Below are 27,656 nucleotides of genomic sequence, written 5' to 3' on the forward strand. Positions count from 1 at the left end.
CTGTCACGGATTTATTCATATTGCCATATCATCATGTTTGAGATAAATGTATGTATTTCTCCCTCCGGCAGAGAGACAGTCCTTTACAAATGCAGTACTTTCCATTCGAGGGGCGTCTGGATAAGATGTTTTTCCCGTACTATGGCAAGAATGGTCATGTGAGTAAATACTTCCTCGTTGGATTAACATAAATATTCCTGACATGGAAATTCAAACTTTTACTTGATTTCAATTATCTAAAAAACTAAATGTGTCACCTACACAGCCTTTGTGTTTTATACATCAGTGGATCCATTTCTCTGTTTTCCCAACATGTCCAAATGTTTCAGTCTTTCTATTCATGTTATGTTTTCTTTCTGGCATGTAAAGAACAGGTGTGAAAGGTTTTTGTTTGAAGTAAAAGCCAATCAAATAACTTACCTGTATATTTACTTACTGAACAGTGTCAGCGAGCAGCATTAAATACAGACGGCACGAATCATTGAACTAACCCTCTGTCCGTCTTCATCCACAGTCAGACTACGTTCAGCCTCTAGTCGCAGTGAAGTTGCTTTTAACGAAGGAAGACTACAACGTGGAGCAGACCGTGGAGTGTAAGGTCGAGGGTTCAGACATGCGGAACGACGACGAGCGGGACAAGTTTCTCGGTCGTGTCACCTTTCGGGTCAAAGTGTCAGAGTAGCTGGATCCACCTGTTGCCATGGATACTGCAAACTGGGTGTACACAGAGTTCCAGTTCAGGACACTTTGTAATTCAGACCTGATCCAATCCTAGATGTCTGAACACAAACTAGAGTGAATCTGGTTTGTCCTGTTCAGATCTGGACCACTAAATATGGCTGAACCTGGTCTTCTTCAGTCTGGATCCTGATCCTCGGTTAGTCCTCATCATCATTGGAGGTCACTTCTGGTCCCTGATGAGGGTTGGGTTAACCATAATCCTAACCCTGAACCTGGTCCAGATGTTTCTCTCTTGACTCTGTGGTCCAGATCTGCTCCTCAGTGTATCAAACAGAAACCAGTGTGACTCCAGTTCAACCTGTTCAGACAGTTAGACCAGATCAGTTCTGTTGTGAAAGCATGTGAGACAGCTACACAATGATGTGTTGTTTTTAGATTTATGTCTATTAGTGATCTGATGAAAACAATAATGTGCCCCCAGTAGACTGAAATAGAGCAGCAGAGCAGAAACGCTGACTTCACTACAGAAACAGAAACACGATGTGTTTGGATGTTTACATGCAGTCAGAAATCAGATTAATCACCTCCCACACTAAACACTAAGTTCCTTTACACTACTTTAAATGCACTGAACACATCTTCAGCTTTTGGCTGTCAACATTATCAGGTTCAGGGATTAAGACAAAAACTTTCAGTTGTGGTTCTTAATTTTTTGTTTGTTTGTTTGTTTTTTTGGTGTGAGTAAACAGAGAAGACAGAGAATAAGTCAGTAGGCTGGTCTTATCACTGACCAAGGTTTTAGAGTAAACACTATTTATACAAATGTTTCATAGATAAGTACAAGAAGTTGTGTTATTGCAGAAAGCTTGAGCCGTCTGAGTTTAATGTCTCCCAACACTTGAATGCTCGTTGGCGTTATTATCATTGTTTTCAGTCAAAAACTGAAGCCTCAGTGTTAAAGTTCCGCTATGGTTGAACCAGTGCCCTGACTGGGTCAAAAATGTGAAACAGTATGTTAGGCTTATCATTATTCATAAATATATGTCCTATAGAACGCACTCTCTACAGAGATTAAAGGCAAACACATAACTGTAGTAAAGAGTGCCTCCTAGAGGATGGACGTTACACTGAATCTCAGTGAAGCAGAACACTGCCTTGTTGCTCCACCCACCCAACACCATCTCATCCGTCTGTTGGAAAATGTGAAGTTCACTTCCACACTGACTGTAATTTCCTTTTACCTCCTGTAGTTGGTTAGTCATTCTTCATCATGTCAGCAGATATACTTTTTCAGTCCAAATTTTTAAATATACTTAGAGTATAATGAGTTCCTGCCAATGTGTCTCCAGCCAAATGTTGTACAGGTAAAAAATGTGAATTAGTGTGATTCCAGTGAGTAGTGTTGTGTGAATATTGAACAAGATGACATCAGTAGAGGTCCTGCTTCATTGTGGTGTCTCTATGTATTGTGACATATCTGTTTTTATCCTGAATGAAAGACACATCTGTCTATACAGACGAAATGATGTTTACATAAATGACGTCTCTGTATTTCTTCTGGAGGAAGAGAAGAGGAAGCAACATGCTGATAATGCATTTCCACTTCTGCAAATAAACAAGAAGATCCAATAATGTCATGAGAAAATCTGTTTCCATCAGCCTTTATCATGTCTTTACCTGCACTATAAATTGAGTTAGGGGTGTTCATTTTATCTCTGTGGTTCTCAATGTCTAAGTTACCTCTGTTTCTGGAACAGAAACCCAGTTTCCCTCATCTCAGGGTTAACAAACTCTGAGTTTTCACCAAACCCGCTTTGTGGAATATACACCAGGGGTCTATTCTAGAAAGCAGGTTTACCAAACTCTGAGCCTAACCCTGAACTCTGAGTGATGAACCATGATATAGAAAACTTTTGGAAGAGAGTTAAAAGGTTTTATTCAGTGACATCCATTAATTCATCATTTATCAAACTAACATTTCCTTAATGATGATAAAGTGGAATCTGTGTATCAGGCTGTGGCAACATCACATTTTAAATATATTTGTTCAGCTTTAATCTGATGGACAAAACACAAGAGGCAGCAATGGAATGAAAAATATAGGTCAAGATTAAAAAGATATAGAGACAAAAAACACAATAGCTATGTTACATAGAGACGTGATTGTGAGCAATAATAATGAGATTAGGGATTTGCGGTTTAAAAGGCATCAAGGTTCAAACTGAAAGTAAATGTTTATATTTCTATTTGGATTTCAGCTCAACAGCATCCAGTTACTATATTTCAACAAATGTAATTAAATATAAATTTTAATATCATCACTGAAATGCTGTTAAAACACCTGAAGACTATATGCAGCCTATTTAAAAGACTCGTTTTCAAACTCCATTTAGTTTGCTGTCTGCAGGTGAGTCACAAACCTGTTCACTCACCATCTTGATCATCACATCATATTACAGAGACTGGAACATTTAATTGGCATTAAAGGAACTGCATTAAGCTGGTTTAAATCCTATTTATCAGATCGATTTCAGTTTGTACATGTTAATGATGAATCCTCCATGAAGGCAAAAGTTAGACACGGAGTTCCACAAGGTTCTGTACTTGGACCAATACTATTCGCCTTATATATGCCTCCTTTAGGTAATATAATTCGGAAATACTCCATAAATGTTGCAGTCACCAAGTGCTGCTCATGGGGGAATGTTGGGTCTCTATAAATTAAAGAGTTTGGTCTAGACCTGCTCTAAGTGAAAAGTACCCTGAGATGACTTCTGTTGTGATTTGATGCTTTATAAATAAAACTGAATTGAATTGAATTGAAGATATGATGGTGCCTGACCATTAAGGGCTTTGTAAGTTAGGAGAAGGATTTTAAATTCTATTCTAGATTTTACAGGAAGCCAATGCAGCGAAGCTAAAATGGGAGAAATGTGGTCTCTTTTTCTAGTTTTAGTCAGAACACGTGCAGCTGCATTCTGGACCAGCTGGAGAGTCTTTAGAGACTTGTTAGAGCAGCCTGATAATAAGGAATTGCAATAATCCAGCCTAGAAGTAACAAATGCGTGAACTAGTTTTTCTGCATCTTTTAGGGACAGGATGTGCCTGATTTTTGTGATATTACGTAAGTGAAAAAAGGCAGTCCTTGAGATTTGATTTATGTGGGAGTTAAAGGACATATCCTGATCAAAGATAACTCCCAGATTCCTTACGGTGGTGCTGGAGGCCAGGGTAATGCCATCCAGAGTAGCTTTATCATTAGATAATGTGTTTCTAAGGTGTTTAGGGCCAAACACAATAACTTCAGTTTTATCTGAGTTTAGTAGCAGAAAATTGCAGGTCATCCAGGTCTTTATGTCGTTAAGGCATGTTTGGAGTTTGTTTAACTGATTGGTTTCATCTGGCTTCACTGATAAATATTATTGGGTATCATCTGCATAACAATAAAAATCTATGGAGTGTTTCCTAATAATATTACCTAAAGGAAGCATATATAAGGTGAATAGAATTGGTCCAAGTACAGAACCTTGAGGAACTCCGTGTCTAACTTTTGCCCTCATGGAGGATTCATCATTAACGTCCTTGAATCCTTGAGTAACAAACTAATATCCAACTAGCATTTTGATTCTGACAGACAGTAAACCTCCGCTAATGAATGCGCTCGATACATACAGAGTTGGAGGAGATGAAACATTTACCCTGATGCTGCATCAGGCTCTGAAACTCAGGGTTTGCTGAAGCAAAGCTGCCAGCGAGCAGGTTAGCTTCACAGAGTCAGTTACCATGGTAACTGACACAGGGTTTAAGTTGTCTCTCAGAGTTTCCCTCATCTCAGGGTGAACAAACGCAGAGTTTTCACTAAACCTGCTTTCTGGAATACAGCCCTGATCTCAGTATCATGGAGTCAGTCTGGGATCACATGAAGAGACAGAAGCAGCAGAGACACTGAAATCCACACAAGAACTGTGGCAACTTCGCCGAGATTCAGGAACAACAGACCTGCAAAGTACCTGAAAAATTGTGTGCAGGTGAACTGAGGAGAACTGCAGCTGTTTTCAAGGCAGAGCTGCTCACAGCAGATATTGATTTCATTCAGGTTTCTGCTGTTTACTTTGGATCAAATTTACTGATCAATAAAAACTATTCATGGCATTTTGAAAGATCTTCACACCCAAAATTTTTGCAAAGTGCTTTCAATTATATCTGCTCTTATCTTGTGTCTGATACACAATGAACCAATCAGCAGCCTCATACCTGTGCTCAGGTGAATCCTGATCATACAAGAAACTGAAAACGTTTAATCAGAAGTACAGATATACAACAAACAACTTATCACGTCTCAGCATGTTCATAACAGTTATTAGACCCTCACCTGAGCACAGGTGTGTTTGATGTGGGTTCATGTTTACCACCTCACACACAACGAAGAGGGACGAGGGCTCGGTCTACTCCCTGCAATGTTTCTCCTTACTCTAACAGGGAACAAAAGACAAAACAACATTATTTGCTGTTTCATCTTTTTATTTTGTTCTGCGAGGGTTTGACTTTTGGAAAAATGAAATGTCTTGCTGTAAATCAGCATTAACACATTCTAGTTCACAAACTTTAAATAATTTTTGTCTGAGGCATGTGATGCATGAAATCTGCACGTATTCTTACCCACAGATGGTCCTGACGTTTGAATGTGTTCATCTGAAGGTTTCAGGAATGAAGTTTAAAATTCTTCCTAGCTGAGTCGAAAGTTTTTACCAAATTATTTACTTGTTTTGATTTTGTTCACTGGAAGTCAAATAAAAACACTGAGTGAAAGTTTGATGCGATTTATTGAAGTGTTGTTCGTTCACAGAGAGTAAAATGTTTCACAAGTGTTAGTGAGAAGTTTCCTCCTACTGAGATTAAAATATCACCGACAGATTTAAATACAACACGCCTCCCTCCGCCCCTCCTCTCATAATAATCAGCTGGAGCCCTGCCCACTTTTCACACCTTATTTTTTCTTTTTAACTTTCATTTTAAGATTTAAAATTTTGTTTTCAACATTTGAAATTTTGATTTTAACATTTTTTAGTCTCTTATTTTCATGTTTTTTATTGGCTCTGATCCTGTTTTCTGCTGGATTCTCAGATAAATGAGCTGAACTCATCATTTTAATGAAAACCTTGAGTATTAAACACCGCCGTCCTCTCAAAGCATTCTGGGTAGTGTTTTTAATGACGAGGCGTTCAGAAATGTGTTAATCTCAGAATCATCAGGAACCTGTTTCATCTTGTAATAAAGTCTGATGGAAGACAGATCATCTATGACATCACTGGCTATGACATCACACACTCTGTGTTTGAGGGGGCGGGACTTGAGCTGTCAGTGTGACTAATCCAATTTGCTGAATGTCTCACTTTTTAACAATGTTTCACACAACAAACATCCATCAGTCAGAAGGATGCCGTTGCCATGGGTTACACGTGTTCATGTATTTGTTATTTTATTTTGGAGGAGGGTGGAGAGGGGCAGGATGTCAGTGTGTCACCATTTACCAAAATAAAATAAAAAGGAACAAATGAAACATCAAATAGCACCACATGAATTCCAGGCTAAATAAATACTCTGATGACATTTACAGTAAAAATATAAAGCGACCAAGTTCAGTACGAAAAACATATTTACAAATCACAGAGAGATGACACGCATGAAACCAGAACTGGAACCGGAATCAGAAACTGAACCACATTGGCTTCACTGTCAGTCTCTGCAGGAAGTCATCCTGTTTGAAACTAAATGATGAAGAAGAAAACTGGCAGAACTATGAAGGTTCTTCTGGAGGTTTGTGGAACGATTTAAAGACACCCGAGAGTCATGAAACATATTTACGGATATTTCCTCAGATCTGAACCAGAACTCTAGTTTCACCATCTTCTGTTGCTTTGCCAGACACTCCTGATTCTTGTTCTGTTCTGGTTCTGGTTCTGGTTCTGGTCAGTTCTGGTTCTGGTTCTGCTTTGATGCTGGACTCAGAGTAACAGCACAATTTTGTGTTCTCTCTGTTTTTACTTTAAAACATGGAAAAAGAACATTAACAGTTGAGCTGAACACGTTTCAAAGTTCATGTCAAACATATTCACAGAAAATACTGACCGACCAATCAGGATGCATCCACTGTCCGTCAGCTGACCAATCAGGATGCATCCACTGTCTGTCAGCTGACCAATCAGGATGTGTTTTCAGTGCAGTTGTCATGTGGGCGATGCTGGAGGCGGGGCTAAAGGTCACTCATTGCCCTCTCTGATGAGGAAAGATCGTCACGCCAACACCACCGACCAATCAGCTGTGACATCACAGGATGTTGCATTACACTGTGGTATGAAAACCTTGTAACTTCTATTTTGATGCTTTTGATCAGCTGACTGATAATGTGAGCTGTGAGTTTTTTTAATAATAAGTATGCTGCCAATCTATCAATATATTTATTGACTTGTAGTGGGAGATACAAGGTTTCCACCCGACAACAGTGAGAAACATAAATATAATTTCAGAAAAATACATCTCTGACTGATTGAAAATGTTTCAATTATTATTGATCAATTATTGATGACTTATTACTGAGTTATTTATGTGTTAATACTGATTTATTACTGAGTTACCAATGAGTTATTGATGAGTTACTGATGGATATTGATGAGTTATTACAGTATTATCTATGAAGTATTGATAAGTCATTACTGAGTTATTGCTAAGTTATTGGTGAGTTACTGATGAGTTATGTCTGAGTTATCACAGTGTTATAACTGAGAGGTGACTGCTGGTTTGGTGGATGTTGCTGTTCATTGATGGACTCGACCTTCACTTTAAACGTAGTCTAACTAACAAACAGGGCTAAGGCTAAACTAACTTTTCAATGATCTATAAGGAACAAAAGTATTAATAAATATTGATACTTTGGTGACAGTTTGAATTGAAACAGGTAAGCCTATATATGACAGTTGTTACAGATGAAAGATGATCAGTAAAGTAAAACATCAGCTCATGCTTCACAGCGTTCAACAAATTACTGATCAATGATAAATCAAGTTTCTTTTGTTTGTAAATTTCTTTTTCTGTTTTCTATCTGAAGGCCTGTGGACACTGAGAATGAACGAGCTGAAAACAAAAGTCTCGATTTTCACCAAATCCTCTGAAAGATTTGAATCACATAAACGTATTATATTTCTGGAGAGTGAGGACTGCCCTCTGCTGGAATGAAAAGTGGAAGTGTATCCAGATTTCAGATAATATTCATACACATAAAGGGACAAATTCACTGTTTAAATGCTACAGAAAACAACTTTATGTGGATTATGAAAAAGAAACAAAAAACTCAAAAATATGTCATTATGATTCTTATTAAAGCTGCATTAACTAATTTTGTCCAACAAGGGGCTGAAAAACTCATGTATAGAACATAATAAAGATAATTTCAACCTGGTTACATAAGCAAACATCCAGCAGACACAGAGCAATGTGATCGAATGTTTGAATCATTTTTTATCCTTTCAGCTCTTCTTTGGTCTGACTCTCTGTCTCTAGCTGCTTGATGTTCCACTTTTTTCACCAGCTAACTGTGTGTGTCTGCTGTTTGCTGCTGGAAAGGTAGAGTACAGGTGTACAGGGAGTTTATCAGAAAACACGGAGACTGAGCCAGACAGGAAATTTGCCAGTGAACCAAAACTAGGCGCTAAAAGAGGCGAAAAAGCTCTGCAAAGCTGCAGAGATACTTTAATATTACAGAGATGTGATCCAGTGTTAATATGAAAATATTAAATAAATGAGCTTTAATGTTTACATTTTCATATTCAGGGTCTAAAAGTAAAAGTACCTGTTAGGTTCTGAATCATATTTTAAAAAGATATCAGTGACTCTGAGAAATGCTGTAATTCTCTGTATGATAACGGTTAATCAGATGGCTTATTTATTGACGAATCTCTACCATCTATTCAGAGATTTCATCAAACACTGAGACTTGTTGTGGAATGTAAAATGAATAATATCAGACAACCCAGTTCAAAGCAGTAAGACAAATATAAATTGTGCAGTTTTAGTGTTTGTGCTCCTATTGATTTGAACACGAATGATTGATCGAATTATTATTTGGCAGAGTTATCTTTAACATTAGCGTGACAGTGTCTCCTCACAGAGAGAATCAGACGAGTGTCATCCTGTCCGTCCTCTTGGACTCTGCAGGAGGAGGAGATGCTCCTCACTCCCTCATGCAGACGTTACACCTCCCGATGTTCCTCCTCTGCTGCGGGCCCTCTGTCAATGTGCTGGATGACGTGTCGGAGGACGAGGTCATGCTGTCCACTCTGGTCAGCCAGAAGCTGTAGATGTTGGCAAAGTAGTGGCAGGTTCCTCGAGGCCCCTGGCACTCCACGAAGGGCTGGGCCCTGAAGTCCTTCAGGCAGCTTCCTGATGATGTCAGAGACTGGCCACCACCCTCATCACCTGCACCTGTATGCTGCAACCACACACAAGAATCACATCATCATTTGATCTCCTGATCTCTAGCCAGCCATCATTTGAGACTTGCTAGTGTCAGGCCAGTCTTCGCATTGCTCTTAGATTAATCTAATGCAAATTAGACAGTTTCACAAAAAACAACCAGTGGTCCCAACAAAAATAGCAAAAACATGGGAAAGAGTTTTTAGAGAGAGCAGTAACCTGTTGGAAATATATATCAAAGATAAGACATAGTCAGTTTATAATGATCCTGACACAGTCTGGCTCTATATTCCTTAGTTGCCATTGTCCACCAGTCCACCAAATGCTTTCAGACTTTTTCCCTGTTTGTTATATTGGACTAAATGGGAGAGGGCCTTTTTTATGGGACACTGAAGTTTGCTTTCACACTAGTGGTGAAATGTGACTAAGGAGTTTAACATTTGTTTCTGTAAGATTTCAGTATTCACATTTTCAACCTCTATGTGCCACATTTGAACAGCATCATCATTAAGCTGCAAACCTGAGTTTGCAGGTCATAGTGTACCTGTGTATCGAGGTTGTATTCATGTATGTTCTTAGATGGGTTAATGGATGACGGTTAATTGTGAAGAGGATTGTGTCTTCCTCAGCCAATCAGCTCCCAGCCTGCCCCTTGTGTCTTGCACCTGTTCCTTGTTGTTTCATTAGTTCAGTTTGTATTTAATTCTTGGTTTTCAACTCAGTCTTTGTTCTGTATTGTTCAGTTTGTTTTGCTCAGGTCTGCTTTGTTCAGTTTTGCTTTAACGTTTTTATTAAAGACTTGTGCAGGTCAATCTTCAGCCTGTATGTATACATATATATATATATATATATATATATATATATATATATATATATATATATACAATAATGTCAGTATTTTCATTATTGATAAATCTGCCTATTTTGATCAACCAACAGTCCAAAATTAAAAAATATCACATAAGACTAAGAAAACCAGAAAATCATCACAAAAGACTGGAACAATGGAATCTTTGTCATTTTTACTTCAAAAATGACTAAAACAAGTAATCGGTATCAATAACATTGCCAAATAATTTTCTGTTGATCAACTAATTAATCAACTAATCATTGCAGGTTTAATATTTCCAATAGGTTACTGCACCCTCTAAGCTCTTCCCCTTCTCATTGTTTGCATGACAAATTGTTAACAAACCAAAGATTGTGAGCCATGTTATTATGTTATTATTGGGTTTTTTTGGGGGAGTTGTCCAACTTGATTAGACTGAACATTGATTAGCAGTAGCACCATCAGCAGCAGTATTAATTGCAGTAGCAGTACTTCAGTGACAGTATTAGCAGTAGTGTAAATAGAAGTATTAGCTGCAATATCAGTAGTATTCCTGCAGTAGGAGTATTGGTGTAGCAGTAGTATTGGTGTAGAAGTAGTATTTCTGCAGTAGAAGTATTGGTGCAGCAGCAGTATTGCTGTAGAAGTATTATTTCTACAGTATTAGCATTGCTGTAACAGTAATATTGGTATAGAAGTTGTATTGGTGCAGCAGTAGTATTGCTGTAGCAGTTATATTGGTGTAGAAGTGGTACTGGTGTAGCAGTAGTATTTCTGGAGCAGTACTATTGGTATAGCAGAAGTAACGGTGCAGCAGTAGTATTGCTGTAGCAGCAGTATTGTTGCAGTAGTAGTATTGGTGCAGCAGTAGTATTGCTGTAGCAGTAGTATTGGTGTACCAGTAGTATTGCTGTAGCAGTAGTATTGGTGTAGCCGTAGTTTTGATGCAGCAGTAGTACTGTTTCAGTAGTACTATTTGTGTAGCAATGGTATTGGTGTATCAGTAGTATTGGTGCAGTAGTAATATTGCTGCAACAGTAGTGTTGCTGTAGCAGTAGAACTAGCAGTACTTGAAGGACACAGTACCCACCATGAGGAAGGAGTATCCGGTCCACAGGCTCCTCCAGTTGGGAGGGCAGTTTGGCTGGTTGGAGGTCTGGCTGTGCAGTGCAACGGGGGAGGAGGGGGCTTCACACACCACACAGCGACTGATGTGGTCTTCGATGGAGGCCCCACCGACAGGTACACTGGGAACTGCTGCCGTTGTCGACAGCCAATAGGATTTGTCGTTGCGGCTGGCATAAGAGCAGGTTCTCTTGTTGCAGGAGGAGAAAGGCATGGTGGAAAAGACACGCATACACGAACCCGCCTGACCTGAAAAGTATGATTATATATATATATATATATATATATATATATATATATATATATATATACATAAGCATTAATTAAGACAAAATGATCATTTCCAACAGCTCAGACCCGTGGTTAGTTTGTGCTGAGAAATGCCTGACTGCATGGACATTTGTGACAGATGGGGGGGGGGGATCACATGCTTTAAAGAGGACCCAGAGACTGAGCTCCAGCTGTCAAGGTATCACATCACCCAGTCTGTCTGTGACCTCAGATTCAGGACTGATGTGGATTCTGTCCTGATCCTGGAAAAGCGGAGTAGCTGAAGACCTCATAAGACTTTGTCCATCCTGCAGATGTTTTGTGGACTTGGAGGTTTGTGAGAGTGTCCCAGAGGTGGAAGAAGTACTCAGATCCTTTACTTCAGTAAAAGTACGAATACAACAATGTAAAATACTCCATTACAAGTAAAAGTCCTGCATGAAAAATTCTACTACAGTAAAAATACATAAGTATAAGCTTGTTACTGTTGTAGCTCTGGAGGTGGAGCTAGCTTGAATTACTTTATATATAGTTAGCTAGTTTGATCCAGTGGTTCCCAACCTAGGGGTTGGGCCCCTCCAAAGGGTCACTAAAAGGGTAATTAATTTTACAAATACTTTAGGCTATTTCATTACGAATTGAAAAGGTCATATACATTTTAAAATTCATCAATAAACTAACAGCTACAACAAACAACAATCTAATTAACACATTTAAATAATTTGATTATTGTAGAAGAACATTCAGTAAAAGTTAAAAACGAATTTTTTATAATAATGTGTTGTATTAGTTACGCTACTGTGAATAAAGAAACGGCTCACTCACACCCTTTCAAGAAGGAAGATACAGTACACACACACAACTCACAATCAGCACACATCCTGTAGACTTTCATGGTGTGCTGTCCACACACTGCATGTAGGAACTTCATGCATATTGTTTTTTTTTGTGCACTTGCGTTTGACTCTGCAATTCTTCTTCTTCTCTTCAGACATGGTCAGCAAGATAGGTCTATGTGATGTTTGTGTAGGCCTAGTGATGTGCTCACTGTGTAAGTGCTTGCAGAGCTCCATGATGAACCTCTGCTCGCACAGCATCCGAGAGCTGCTGTGATGATATGGGCAAGGTGGGTTGTGTCACCAGAAGCCTGGGCCTTTTTTGGGATGTCAGCTCCTCGTCCACAGATGAAGATTCGTCGTCACTTGAAAATGGTCTCTCCCCCATCCGATTCTCCCTCACTCATGTCCTAAAGCATTGCCAGAACTTCTTGTCCATTCATCCATCTTCTGCTCTGGTTCATGTTTCCAAATCAATCGATAGATCAATCAATTGACCGACCGACCAACTGACTGACTGACCGACTGACCAACTGACCACTCAGTCATTCTGTAAGTCAGTCTGTCTGTGTGTCTGTCTATCTATCTATCTGCTAGCTCTAGCTTGTGATATGGCAGCTTGCTTATCAAAAGGCATCAAAACAATGGGTGTTGCATAGCAACCAGACCCCGAGTATTGAGCATGGTATTATACAGCAGTCTCTATGAAGGGTAAAAATGACCCATTGGTGGTTCAATGTATAAATGATCATAATTTTTTTCTTTTTATCCCATGCCCCCCATAACTCACCAGGTGATTAATAAACCCATTTTAGGAAAAGTCATGAGATGTAGGGGTTTTATTTTATTTTAGTTATATGCATTTGAAAATGCTGATGCGGTAAAAATGACCCCTTGGCTCATAGACCAGTACTTGAGTAAATGTACTTAATTATTTCCTAAACAAACTAATGTGACCAAACTCTTCATGTTGAAGGAACATGTCACCCAGTGCAGCGGTGTGGCTCACTGACATGTTTTTGGACAACAACGGAGGCATATTAAGAATATATACAAATAAGATAATATCAGCTTTGATACACACACAATACTTGTTAGTAGATCAGTTCATTGTTGGTTTGGATCCAAACATGGGATTTGCTGACAAGAAGAAAAATATAGAAAATCACCAGAATTATAATTTAACAGCTTGGAAACCTTGACATGTGTATGTGTGTGTGTGTGTGTGTGTGTGTATTATTGTGTTTGTGTGTATGTGTTAATGTGTACCTAGGTCCTGTGTGTAGGCCCTCTCCTGACCCTCTAGGTACAGCAGACTGTATCCAACCCACAGAGTCCTCATTCTTTGTGGACAGGAGGGAACCATGTTTGACTGGCTGTGTATCACCAACAGGAAGCCGGAGTTCAGGACTTTGGATTCTCCGCAGGGTCCAGGGTCACCGACTACACCTGGATCACCTGGGACACGAAGACCCGAGTAAGTCACATCAGTGCTATAACACTGTGGTGGATATTATTATCACCTGTGAGGTGTTTCTTTGTGATCCTGCAGTCAGGATCAGCACTGATTCTGGTTTATTACTTAACATGAACAGAAGGAGTGAAGTCAAATAAAACAGAAATAACAAAAACTGATAGGTGCAGGTCTCACCCTTGGCTCCCACAACTCCAATCTCCCCCTGCAGGCCTGGATTTCCTTGGTCTCCATCTGGACCTGGTGGCCCCATGGGGCCTTTTTGTCCTTGAGACCCTTGGTTCCCCTTCTTACCTGAAACACATCATTAACCATAACCATAACAAGTACTCAGACTGTAGTTTCCGGCCTGAAGCTTTTATTTTGGTGGTTGTAAAGCATATTTCTTTTTGTTGGGATGACTGCAGTGAAATCAGTTCTGACCTGGTCCTACCCCATTTCTCACCTTTGAGTCCCGTGAGGCCGTTTTCTCCTTGGAGACCAGTGCATCCAGGCTGACCGGGGGGGCCAGGGGGTCCAGGTGGGCCCGGTGGGGCTTCATGGCAAGTGGGGCAAGTAGAGTTTCGGCCCATCTCCCCCTTGGGACCCACTTGTCCAGCAGATCCCTTTAGTCCTGGAGGCCCAGCAGGACCAGGACAACCTCCAGGACCTCGATTTCCAGGTAGTCCCATCAGGCCTGGAGACCCTCGTTTACCTGATCGCACACACACACACACACACACACACACACACACACAAGAGGACAAGAGGAGGACAAGAAGTTGTCTCTATGTGGACACTGTGTAGACCATTGTGTCGTACACCAATCAGACTGAGTTATGTTCTAAGGTTTAGCTGCAGTTCTCTATCATGTTGAGACTATCTCTCCACCTTACATATTCCATATGTACAGGGACTGACTCCCATGCGGGCAGGTGATGTGAATACTCTTAAAGACAAATCACCTATGGTGGCCATGCACTGATTAGCAACACGTGGTTATAGAAGCACCATGCGTGGCCTCTCTCAGAAGTGTGTGTATCTTGACATTTGAGTTGTGCATGTTTTAGCATGTGTTTTGACATCAGAATTGTCCACTTAGGAATAAGAGAGCTGGTCTATGGGCGCCTCTCTGGATCGCTGCATTATCTTTTCTACACAGCCTGGTGGAAGCATGGCAGCTTGCTGCATTGGCTTTGCCGATCTGCTTGCATAGCCATTGTCTCATGTGAAATCTGACCTTGTCAGAGGAAGCAGTGGGCGTGCTTCCCAGCTGAAAGCTACATCACCTTGGCCAAGTGTAGCTTGTGTGTATCAGTGGCAGCACCATCTAATGTCCACAGCCATTGTCTCTCATGGAATCTGACCTTGTCAGAGGACAAAGGCAGGCGTACTTTAGCCGCGGGTAATTCCAAAGGGAAAAAAAGCAGAGTAACTGGCACACATCCACGGTTCACTTGGCATCCTGTTTCAGCGTGTTGAATGTATAAGGGGTGAATAGTGCCACTGAGTGCATACTTTCCTTTTCAGTTCACAAGCATTCATATATTTTTTGTCGTGCAGAGAAAATGGAAAGCCGAGTAGGCCACACCTGTTTGGGCTGTGGAATAAGGCTGCCAATGGGGGATGGTCATGATCAGTGTTTGCATTGCTTAAGGGCTGGATCACTAAATCACTTCATACCCTGGGTGTGGCTGTCAGGAAAGGGTTGGAAATGCCCTCCCCTGTGGCTACAGGTCAGCCTCATCTACTACCCAGAACCTTAACCTCCACCCTGGTAGGGCAGAGGAGCTGGATCTGGTATGCCCCATGTTGGATGCATCGGATGAAGAGGAAGTTGACATCCTGGGGTTTTACTCAGAGGGCAAAGACCTCCCCCTAGGTCATGTGTGTGTAGAGCCAAAGCAGGTAGAGGAGGAGCAGGAGCAAGAGCAGGAACAACCACCTCCCCTCATTCACCAGCTTATTACTCTGGTCGCTCAGATTGCAAATCAAAATGCCAGCTGAGCAAGGCTGGAGGGCCTCCCATTTTGATGATGAAGAAGTGGGTCAATCGCGATCTTTTTCTGTAGCTCTGCTTCCTGGTGCTCAGACAGTTTGCTAAACCATCTGAAGCCCATCGCTGGTCAGGTTTATGTAGTTGGCTAGCATGTGTGCACAGTCAGGAAAGGATTGGCTGTGGACCACCTCCTCCCATGGATCAGGCCTTAGGGGCCTTGGTGTACCCCACCAAGTCTGTCTTTGGACAGCTGCGGTCCCCTAAGCAGGAACACTAAAATGTTGGATGCCATGCTCACCAGAATCCATGGAGCTGTGGAAATCCAGGGACAGCTGGTTATTAGGGGGGTATTTTGGCCTTCTATCAGCACCAACTGGCCAAACAGTTGGAGGAGGGAGGCGAACTAGCTGCTGAGGTGCAGCAGGTGTCCTCACTCCTAGCTCAGCTGATAAAAGAACAAGCGGTGGCAACTGGCAGGACCATGACCCCTCTCTGGATGGTGAGGTACCACCCCCAGACTTTCTCATGGCTGCAGGGGGAAGACCAGGCCCGTCTGTTTAGGCTGCCTGTAGTGCCATCTGCCATGTTTGGGCCAGATACAAATAAAATGCTCCAGCAGGCCCAAGATGCTGCCGGTGTGCTCAGGAGATGTCTGGTATTCTCCGGCAGGACTGTGAACAGTGTGTCTCAACAGATTGGCTTCTGGGGCTTCAGGTAACCTAAGGGTCATTTGGAGGCCAACCTGGTGTGGTAGAGCTAAATGCAGTCAGTGGAGTGTGCAGGACCTGGGCCAGAGCCCCCCTAAGTCTTCCCCTCAGTCCTGATGGTTCTAAAACTCAGCCTGCCCTTGCCGTCTCTCAATACAGTGCTTGTCCTGGGAGACCCCTGGGGTGGACCCCTGGGTGGTTTCCACCATGACTCAAGGTTATTGTTTGCAATTTCTGCATCCACCCCCACTGACAAGGTCAGCTACCTTTTCAGTGGTGGCAGACTCTCAGGCCAGGGGGGTTCTGGCTGCAGAGATCTACACTCTTCTGGCAAAGAAGGCCATCAGAGAAGTAAAGCAGAATGATCAGCAGGCTGAGTTCTATTCATGTTACTTCCTCATTCCCAAAAAAGATGGGAGACTCAGAGCAATTTTGGATTTGAGAGGGCTCAACAAGTTTTTGGGACGCCTATGATGCAAGATGTTGACTGTGCAGAGGATTCGACAGGCCATCCTCCAAGGCAACTGGTTTGTCATAATCGACCTAGAGGATGCATACAGATGCAGTCGCCAAGAATTGCCGGCTGATCTGTGACAGGTCTGTGACAGGGCCCATACAGGTCTGGCAGATCCTTGCTGGGTCCTTGGCTATAATCAGATCCCCCCTGATGATGTAGTGAATGCAGCCCCGACTCATAACGCCCATAAGCACCATGTTTGGAAACCAGTTGCAATGCTTTATCTATCCACGAGGAGGAGCTATGACTATGCCTAGGGCCGCTGGACATTTTCATTGACTTGATCAGACTGATCATTGATTGATTAGCTGTTATTATCATATGTGATGTGCTTGTGGGAGGCTGCTTCCCACACAAAGCATACTTTAAGTGAAGTGCTTATTATCATAAATTCATGAAACTCTTATGCTTAAACTTTTTGTAAAACACTGATACAGATATTTGAGTGAGCAAGCGAGAAAGCTAAAACACACTTCTAATTACTGATTTTACATCTATTCTGTGCCATGAAAGCACCAAGAGTTGCGTTGTTCAACAGAACAGCATGAAAAATGAAAGCAATACGGGTGGGAAAAGAATGATATACAGTTACCAATAACTGTGTATGATGGTGTGCCTTGCACTCAGATCTGTGTAGCTGATCTGCTGTTAACAAGGCACAGAATTTGAAGTCACAGAGTAACCAGCATGCCAGTACTGTAACACACCAGAACACCAGCAATGTTTTTTATACGTGTTTACCATCAATTAAATTGTCTTCTTTCATAAATGAAGTGTAAAATGATATACTATTTATAATGACATCAGTTGAACTGGACAGTGTAAAACATATTTTGTGCTTGCAAAATAAATGGCTTCTTCCAGGACAATGATCCAAAGTACACCACAGCTGCAGCTTGTATAATGTCGGAGGGGATCAACTGGGTAAAAAACTCCGCCAGAGTCACCAGATTTGAATCCTATTGACAGGCCCAGTTCCGGAACAAAATGACTTAGGGTGCATCTGAAATTTAGTTGAGGTGCACTAGTAGCTACAGAATGGGACGGCAACAGCAATGGAAAATAGTATAGCACCTACTGACATAAAAGATCATGAGAGGACATTAAATAGACAACCTGCACAATAATAATGTGGTGGTTGTAAATTTATTTTTGTTCTCCTTTTAAGACAAACAGAAAATAATTTATTTGCATATTCATTATTTAACTCATAAAATCATAAAATGTTTCAAACTAAATACTTGCTGCAACAACGTGTTAATGAATAATTAATGATTCTTACAGTATCTGCTGTCAACAGGTGCTTTATACTATATGAAAAGCTTCTTCTTCGGTTCATTAAATCCCTGCAGCATATGTTGATATATGTCATGATTTCGATTGTAAATCAAAAATCAATCAAAATGAGTGTTTGATTTTGATCTTTGAAATCAAATGTAGGATCAGAAATTCTTCCTGTTTTTTTTTCTCTCCACCCCCCCCTACTTGCATGCATCTGGTGCGCACTCAAAAAAAAAAAAAATGATGACACAGCATAGCTTAGCTGTAGCCTGCAGCTGTATTACTTTGAGACAACATGGCTACTGCTGGAGTCGGAGATGATGGAGAAACAACAGCACTGGAAAAATCCTCCCGCTTCTCTGAAGTCACTGGTGTGGAAACATTTTGCCTTCCCCGTGAGTTGTGTAAACAAGAACATGTCGTTGACAGAAAAACTACAGTTTGTAGGGTCTGCTACACACTTCGGTAAAGTTAACAGATTCGAACTTCCCAGATCAATAACTCATAAGTGAAACGTTAAAACACGAACGACAAGCCACATTTGCCCTCTCACACACACACTAAAACGCTGATGGCAGAGGCTGCCATGCAAAGTGCCAACCTGCTCATCAGGAGGATCTAATCATTCACACACATTCACACACTTGAATGGAGCAAATTGGGGTTCCGTATCTTGCCCAAGGACACTTCAGCATGTGGACTGGAGGAGCTGGGACCACCAATCAAACCACCAATCTTTTGATTAGTGGACAACCCGCTCTACCTCCTGAGCCACAACTGCAAAGAGGTGGTGCAAATGCTGTTGTGTAACATTAATTACTAAACTATGTGACAATTCAGGAGGTGAGATAGGAATTATTGTTAAAATAGCGTCATTCTGATATAATCATATAAATGGTTTCACCAAGTCAATTTCCTTATTTTTTTTATTTTGTTGTAATAGTAAGTAACTGATGGAAAAAACGGCCGTTGTGTTATGGGTCAAAATTGACCGGATGTGCTTTCCAATGAAAAAAGAAAAAAAGTCAAAAAAGTGGCACCAGGACAACATTGGGGGAAGCAGCACCTTGTGAACACACAACACATAACGTGTTGCTGTTTTTTTTTAACAATTAGTTGAAAAAGTAATGAAAAAATACTTTGACGAAGCTGTTTATATGATCGCATCAATCTAATGTTTTTTCAGTCTTAATTCTACTCTATCTCATGTTATAAATTGTCTCATAATCACAAAATGTGATGCAACAGTGTTAGCACTGTAAGGCATTTCAACAATAAAACATGAACCACTGAAAAACTGAATACTTTATTCATACTTTAAGCATTATTCCATTATTTCTGTGCATTTGCTGAAATAATTTAGTTTGCTCTTGTTGATAAAATCACTGATGTGCCAGCAGAGTGACACTGCTTCAGAAACAGATGTGATTCTGAGACATCTATTCTCAGCATATCAACACCAACCTTAAGGCTGAATTTTTGGGGAAGTGTGTCTAAAATGATGCAAAAGACATCAATAATATTTCTATTTGATGGAATGGTGTAACCATAAAAACAAAGAGTAGACTATTTAGTTTTTTATTTAGTTTGGGAGACAGGGACAGAGATTCCACTGGTTCCAGTCTGATATACAGTGAAGAAGTAACTGTGCTTTTATTCTTCTGCTGTTAAGAAGGCATCTACAGTAGGCATAAAGTAGACTACTCTTGCTGAATATACAAGAAGACCCTAACTCAACAACTGACAAAACTGTCTGGTGACTTTCTCCACGAGAGACAAAGGATCGAATCTCTTACAGGTTATAGTGGTGTTTTGAGTAAGAATAAGATAAGACACACCTCTGTGGGGGTTTCCTGTGGGTGCGAAGGTTGGCTCTATCACAACATGACGACACTATGACGTGTCTAATATTCCCTTTGTTGCTGGTTCCCTTCTCATACTGTATGTTATTTGGTTGTATAAAATGTCCTCTTTCACTTGTTTTTGGAATTAAGTCATACAAAATATTGCAAACAGGAAAATAAGATAAAAAACAATATGACTTAATTTGCCTGTTAATTCCCACATTCCCAAACACATCATTAGCATTTGAGTGAACCTTTTTGTTTGCACTTACTTGGCCATTGTTGTGTCATCCTAACAGGTCTCCCAGCCCCCCCAATAAGAAAAACTGTGTTTTGTGAATAGAGCATCCAAGCTTATTTCACTGTTAATACAGTGTAAATGAGAAAAAACAACAATTAAATGTGATCCTTGCTCAGTAAATAAATACTGGTACTTGGGAATATATCAATAATAATAGTATTATTGAATTTTGGGGAAGTGTGTCTAAAATGATGCTCTGAACCAGATCCCAGCAATTTTGAGTGGCTGGTACTGTATTTTCAGATCCAAATATGGGAGGGACACAGACCCTACCTCAGGTTTGCCTTCAACGGCAGAACGTTCGAGTTCTGTATCCTCCCATTCAGCATACTGCTGGACCCCCGCACGTTCGCAACATGCATGGACGAAGTCCCGTGACCCCTCAGCAATGTCTCCATCGTCAATCACTTGGACAACTGGCTGTCATGTACCTGCTCAGAGGAGCAGTGCTGCAACAATGTGACCCGGCTCCTGCAGCACTTAGAGCACCTAGGCCTGCACCTCAACAGGAGGAAGAGCAGGCTCCAGCCCTCACAGTCCCTAACTCCTGGAAGACAGGCTGTCCTAAGGCTTGTCCCACTTATGTTCAGGGGCTTGGGTAACCTGGAAATTGTGCCTCTGCCTCTTGGGGTTGATGGCAGCCACAGTGCGCATTGTGCCCCTAGCTCTTCTGAACATGTGCCCAGTGCAGCTTTGTCTCCTGAGCCTTGGACTTTTCCCACAGAGAACTCTGCAAACCATGGAGCTTGTGACACACAGACTGCAAGTAGCTCTCTGTTGGTGGGAGCAGCCAGACATCTTAACATGAGGCAATGCACTGGGGCCGGTGTTGCGTCACCAGGTGTTGTCATCTGACACTTCCTGGGTAGGCTAGTGAGCTGTCCATGAGGGCAAAGGCATCAGCGGCCACTGGCATGGACCCTGGTTAGCACAGCACATCAATCTTCTGGAAATGCAGGCTATCTATCTAGCTCCTCTGCACTTCCTGCTACAGCTGAGGAACCACCATGTGCTGGTGAGAATAGACAGTACAGTAGTAGCAGCATATATAAACAGACAGGGGGGCCTGGGCTCCCCTCACTTTTGCAGATTGGCTCTGACAATATGGGAGTGGGCACATCCACAGTTCAATACCCTGAGGGCAATGCATGTGCTGGGTCAGGCAAACCTTGCAGCAGATCGGCTCTCCAGGGGGGACCCCTCCTCAGAAAATGGAGGCTGCATCCAGAGGTTGTAAGCAAGATCTGGTACCACTTTGGTACAGCCATAGCCAATCTCTTAACATCCAGGGAGACAGCTCACTGTCCCTTCTTTTTCTCCATAAGGAGAGACATTCCTCCCCTAGGCACAGATACAATGGCACATCATTGGCCACAGGGCCACCTGTATGCCTTTCGTCTCTTCATCCTCCTGCACTCACTCCTACAGAGAGCCCAGGTGGAAGAGTTGAGCCTCATCCTGGTGGCCCTCAGTTGGTCCCTGATGATCTGGTTCTCTGCAATTGCACCCTGCCTTCAAGGACACCCTTGGGAGCTCCCTGACCAGCGGGACCTCTTCTCCCAGGCCCACAGAACTCTTATTCATCCTTTTCTCCAAGGGCTCAGGGCTCAGGGCTCAATTTCTCACCGAGGGGTTACCCCAGTCTGTGGTTAGCACTCTGCAAGGAGCCAGGACTTCATAAAGCATCAAGTTTTAATCATGGTTCAACACGAGACAGGTGGATCCCCTCTCCTGCGTGGCCCATGACATCCTCCAGTCCCTCCAGGGAATGTTGGATGTGGGCAAGTCTCCCTAAACTTTGAGGGGAATGGTGGCAACCATTAAGGCAACCCGCACTGGGCCTTGGAGACTGGCAGAAGGTTGTTGCAACCTTATTTTTCAGTTTCTTAAAGGTACTCATAGGGTTACTCCCTACCACTGAAGGCCAGCTGTCCCCACATGGGATTTGGAAGTGGTGCTATCAGCCTTGCAGCATGAGCCATTCAAGCCGTTGGAAACAGTTGGGCTGGAGTGTGATGCTGGGGTGGTGCTGCACCTGAACCCTTCACTCCACCTTAAAGTCTGGTCCAAGTCCCACACACACCAGTCAGTGCCTTAATGGTGTATCTTCATCTGACACATGCCCACAGGACAATAGACCAGCTTTGTCTGTTACAAACCTAACTGCCTTGGGCAACCAATCTCCAAGACTAGGCTCTCTCAGTGGGTTATGGATGCAATCCAACAGGTGTATAAGAGGGTGGGCAGGCAGGCCAGCGCCAGTAGGGGTGTGTGCACATTCCGTGCAGGGCCTCGCTACCTCATGGGCCTCATGGCCTCTTGTTCAACCCGTCCACCTTTATCAGGTTCTACTACATAAATGTGGCAGCCAGCACCCCATTCACTGAGTCACTGATTCATTGAGTTTAGGCGTAATGCAGCAGGGCATGGCCTGACATACCATGCCTCTGTGACCACAGCTCTTACAAGAAATGACCTTGGCTTGAGTGATGTCTTTTTCTTTCAAAGCTACCCTTCTACCCATTTACTGGGTGGAAGGCCACTATTGGCTGACCTTAGCATCTAGCGGGACCAGCTAAGCCTTGGTGGGATCTTGCACCTAGGCCATGGGTATGTATATAGTGTATATTTGTAAACAGTTAGCTTTTATCTGAGCACATGGATGAGCACTCTGGTGGCAGCTGCCATTCAAGAGCAATTTCAGGGTCCTGCAGGAGCAGCTGGGTCTGTTTGTGTGTCTTACAGAGTCCCCATACATATGGGATAGGTAGGGTGTAAAGGTAGTCTCTCTACTCAGAGAACTTGGGTTACACATGTAACCTTCCATTCTCAGTTGTAGCTGCAGTTCTCAGGTGTAGCTGTAGTGCAGGTGTAATTGTAGTGCAAGTGTAGCTGTGGTCTAGGTGTAGCAGGTGTGTGTGGGAGACTGATCTGGTCCAGTGCAGACCTGTCAGCAGAAACATGTTGGGATATCAGTCTCACCTTTCAACCCAGGATTTCCGGCTATGCCTGGCAGTCCTTTGGGCCCCAGAGACCCATTTTCTCCCTTCGGACCCTGGCACCCTGGGCCCCCATTGTCCCCATCATCTCCAGGTATGGGAGGGTTGGGACCTGGCTCCCCCATGTCACCAGGGCACCCTGAAACACCAGACCCAGGTCAGAGATGAGTCAGTGACATCTCTGTCAAACTATTCAGTGTGTTAAGCTAAAGTCTGACCTGGATCTCCATCTGGTCCAGGGCAACCGGGATCTCCAGGAAGTCCTGGGATTGGGCCTTTACAGTCTGGTCCTGGTCCACCTGGAGGTCCACAATCACCTGGTGGTCCTATAACAACATGTAAAGACCACAAATCCTCATGAACAGGATATTTACATCTGGAACCTGCTGAGAACTGCACTGCTACAGACCTTTGGGTCCTGGGGGGCCTTTAGGTCCTGGGGGCCCGGGCTGGGATGAACCACAGGGGCCTGGATGGCCTGGAGGTCCCTTATCCCCTGGAAGACCTTGGCAACCTTGAGGACCTTGAACACCTAGACCTACAGAGACAGACAGACAGACATTATGAGGGTTTTTGTGATGCTGATGACTTGACAGAAATAAACACAGACATAGACATAGACATAAAAGTCTAAAAATGATCTTTGAGATGTTTGTAAGTAGGCATATGAGTGTGACCTCTGGTCCCCATGTCTCCTTTCACTCCTTTCAGTCCATCCAGTCCATGAAGTCCCAGCGGTCCAGGAGGACCTGGTGCAACAAAATAATCTCTTGATGCTCACAAATCTCCACAACATAAAATATATACGCTAAACATTACAACAACGACCTGACTGTACATGTTTAGGTTCAGCTACAACAATAACCGTCGACATGTAGTTCTGTAACTATGAAACATGTTTGGTGTTGATGTTTGGGCAGCACTTGACATTCCAGCTCAATAATAACAGGGTAATAGTAGGGTAATATTTTGATAATTAAGAGGTAATAATAATATACATATACATACTTTAACGCAGGATCTTTGGAGTATGAATTTAGGTATCTCCATCCAATTGGCTGGTTTGGTGGGTTCGACCTGGGGAGTGTCTGCTGCTGATTGGTCCCGACATAACACCCAACCTTTTAAAATGGCCCAGATTCCAGCAGTCTGGTAGCAGCGCTTTGTTCTGTCCTCGGCGTCCAAGCCCTTTTTGTATTTTGCACAACTTTTGTAAATAGAAATCTCACATTTATTTTCTTTGTGAATAGTGCTTAAGTTGTAGGGGTGAGCTTGTATTTTCTTTTGCACTGTTTTATCCTGTTTTTGTTTTATCCTTGGAAGTTTGGCTTAGTACATATAATACAATTAACAAGTAATAGCTTGGTATCAACAATGGGTATAACTAGGAAATATTAGAGACAGATCTGGAGACAGATGAAGGTTAGGTGATGTCAATCTGCTTAATGAACTGAGCTGAACTGCTTTTTTGTCAATTTCATGCAATTGACAGACTAAATAGCAGAATCTGGCCTGGCATCACTGTGTGACATGTTAGCTCAGTGCATAGCATGTCTGTCTTACAAACATGAGGGTGCAGGTTCAATTCCACCCATTGCAGAGTTTAATCTTGCTAGATTTTTCAATTGTGTTCAGCTTCCAATTATGCAATCTAAATTCGCTTTCAGCAATCACACGCAATTTCTACAGAAATTGCATTTTCTAGTTAGATTTTAGAATAGTTGTTTATTGAATGAAGCATTTGTTAACTTTGTTAATTCTGCTAAGTTTAATAAACACTGTTATATCTTTAAAGAGAAGTTCTTTTGTCATCATTGTGTGTAACATATTGTGAAAAGTGGCTGATTGAAGGAGTCAGAGCTCGAATTCAACCTTCTTTGTTCATCCTTGAATGTTGATATCTCTCAGATATTAACATTCTAGTTGAACTCCTTTTATGAGACTACCTGGTTTGGTTATTGGTCCCGGTTTGCGGGTGGTGCCCCATATTTGTTAATTCATATTAATAATTCTATTAATTGTTATAATTAGTTAATTATCTTTGATAATTGATAATTATTGTGAATAATCAACTGTGTTCCTCCAACAGTTGGTGCCAGAATTATTGATTAATGTTAACAGTATCTTGATGTCATAATTCATAATTATCTATGATAATTATGAAACACACACACACCAAACGCACTACTGCCCGTCTCAACACAGCCAATGACATTTTCCCACATATTCTTGTCCTTAACATTCTTGCCTTTTCAGACTGTGTTGTTGCAATTAATCCCCTTCACATTAATTCCAGATTTATTCCAGGTTTCATAACAAAGCCAATTGTAAAAAACAGTATCATGTCACTCTAGCAATGAAAGATTTACAACCAGTCATACTTAACCTTATAAAAAGTTTAAGTACAAACTCAACTGCTGTACAGTTAAACTATGCACAAGTAAAGAATGTAAAGTATTGATTGTCAGTGACAGCAGGATATTATTTATCCTCATTAAAGGGATACTCCACCCGAACATGATCCTACCTCATTTTCCTTCCTGTTTGGAGCCAGTAAACTCATTTTTTAAAATCCTTTTTTTTTTGTAACTTCTTTGTAACTTCCACGTGCTATTTTTTTCTAACAATGAACAGAATCTTTAATCTTCAATCTTTAGAAAGAGTAAACAATTCTAAAAATCTGGATGAGTTTATTGGGTCCAAAAGAGAGTGATAATGAGGTAGAATCATGATTTTTTTTGTTTGTTTTGTTTATTTGTCAGGGACGATGCAAAAAACATTGTAACAGGTTAAAATAACATGAAACAGATGTATTGCATATAGGATTTCTAGCCAAGGCTAATTTGTGATGCCTGTCCCAGGTGAGGCTTTTCTACTTAAAAATAGTCATAACATATCACTATCAGGAATATATTAGTTAAATTGAGCTCACAATAAATAGTAACATTCTCAATAACAACAGTATTTACATCACATAACATCAATTTACATGTGTTGTCTATGTGTGCACGTGTGTGTGTGTTTTCTTATTCATGGTAATGATGTGTTTATGTGCATAATGTTTATAGGTGCGTGTGTCCGTGTGCATGCATGCACGTAGTCCTAATGAGTATGTATGTATGTTTGTTTATCTGTATGTATCTGTTCCTCTATCTGTGTGTACAATTCCATGTGCATGTGTGTGTGCACAGGTGCATGATCATTGATTAATGATCACAGGATTGGTTTTGTTTCAGTCAGTGTTTCACCTTTTCATTAAACATTTTCAGATCAGTTTGTGTTTTTATTTCTGTTGGTAGGGCATTCCTAAAGTGTTTCCCTTTTACTGAAGGAGATGACTGACTGAAAATAGTTTTGTGCTGTGCCACCCTGCAGTTGCCATTTGCTGATCTGCTAGTGACGATTCTAGTGGTGTTTATTCTTGTTTAAACTGGCCACAGTTCTGGCCAGTTTTGACCAGCTTGTACAGATTCATAACACTGATAACTCGTTATTTTTGTCTATATCGATATGTTCAAGTAATGGATATCTGACATAGATCCAGGGAAGGTGTCTTTTCGGTAATTCTCCAAACAGTGTTGTTGTTGCTCACCCGTGTCACTTGCCATTAGGACAGAGTGTTAGTGACTGTAGCTGTTTTAGTAGCACTGATGAGCGTAGTGACAATAGCTCATCATTTTATAGCTATCAATAACTATTGAATATTGGACCATCAGTCTTAAGTCTTAGTCTAGTCAATGAATTAGTCTTTTGTTATTTATGGTCACGCAAGTCATCAAATTTGAGACTGGAGTTTCACTCGAGTCAAATCATGTGACCCAAGTCCCCTACCTCTGCTAAATGAAGAACATCAGTTCCCAGTTATACAGTTATAGTATTCAGTCACCATCACAAAATAAACCAAGATAAGGTGTTTAGGACCCTGATGAAAAGCAGAGTGAGTTACACTTTTTTACAAAATTAATACATTCAGATGAAAAATTGATAGTGAATTGAAAATAATTTTATTAGCAATGTGACCAATTAGCAAACATGACAGGCAAATAGTAAATGCTAGCAGTAGCAGTTTATAGCCTAAACTCATCGGTCATAATTGAGAAATAAAAGTCTGTTGACTTGATTGACCAATTAGAATTAGACTTAAAATTATTGTAGACATTCATTGCGGTTAGATATTTATACCATATTTTTGTGTGTCTCACAGACTTAATATTATTCTGCACATACTTCTACTGTCCACACTCTGTGTGATATGCACTGGACAAGGCCTAGGCCTATGGCCAGTGGATAATGAGACCCACAGTGTCATACTTAAGATACTCAAGGGGGGATTGGATGTCCCTAT

At 41.5% G+C, this 27,656-nt stretch overlaps 2 protein-coding genes across 2 annotated transcripts in view; one reads left to right on the forward strand and one right to left on the reverse strand.

The window, feature by feature from the left end:
* atp1b3b (ATPase Na+/K+ transporting subunit beta 3b) overlaps positions 1–2,314 on the forward strand; it is a 9,488-nt gene extending 7,174 nt beyond the window's left edge. Inside the window, exons 6-7 of the mRNA XM_044355367.1 lie at positions 72–158; positions 515–2,314. Coding sequence (XP_044211302.1) covers positions 72–158; positions 515–682 — 255 coding nt within the window. The 3' untranslated portion in view covers positions 683–2,314. The remainder of the gene's footprint in view (positions 1–71; positions 159–514) is intronic.
* Positions 2,315–5,485: 3,171 nt separating this feature from the next.
* Positions 5,486–27,656, reverse strand: part of col4a4 (collagen, type IV, alpha 4) — an 88,522-nt gene continuing 66,351 nt past the window's right edge. The window contains exons 39-47 of the mRNA XM_044353777.1: positions 23,989–24,060; positions 23,721–23,849; positions 23,530–23,637; positions 23,295–23,450; positions 14,130–14,378; positions 13,862–13,978; positions 13,480–13,668; positions 11,070–11,353; positions 5,486–9,166 (exon numbers count right to left, since the gene is read on the reverse strand). Of these exons, the coding sequence (XP_044209712.1) occupies positions 8,909–9,166; positions 11,070–11,353; positions 13,480–13,668; positions 13,862–13,978; positions 14,130–14,378; positions 23,295–23,450; positions 23,530–23,637; positions 23,721–23,849; positions 23,989–24,060 (1,562 nt within the window). The 3' untranslated portion in view covers positions 5,486–8,908. The remainder of the gene's footprint in view (positions 9,167–11,069; positions 11,354–13,479; positions 13,669–13,861; positions 13,979–14,129; positions 14,379–23,294; positions 23,451–23,529; positions 23,638–23,720; positions 23,850–23,988; positions 24,061–27,656) is intronic.

The sequence above is a fragment of the Thunnus albacares genome, chromosome 6 (assembly GCF_914725855.1).
Source record: "Thunnus albacares chromosome 6, fThuAlb1.1, whole genome shotgun sequence".
Taxonomy (NCBI): Eukaryota; Metazoa; Chordata; class Actinopteri; order Scombriformes; family Scombridae; genus Thunnus; species Thunnus albacares.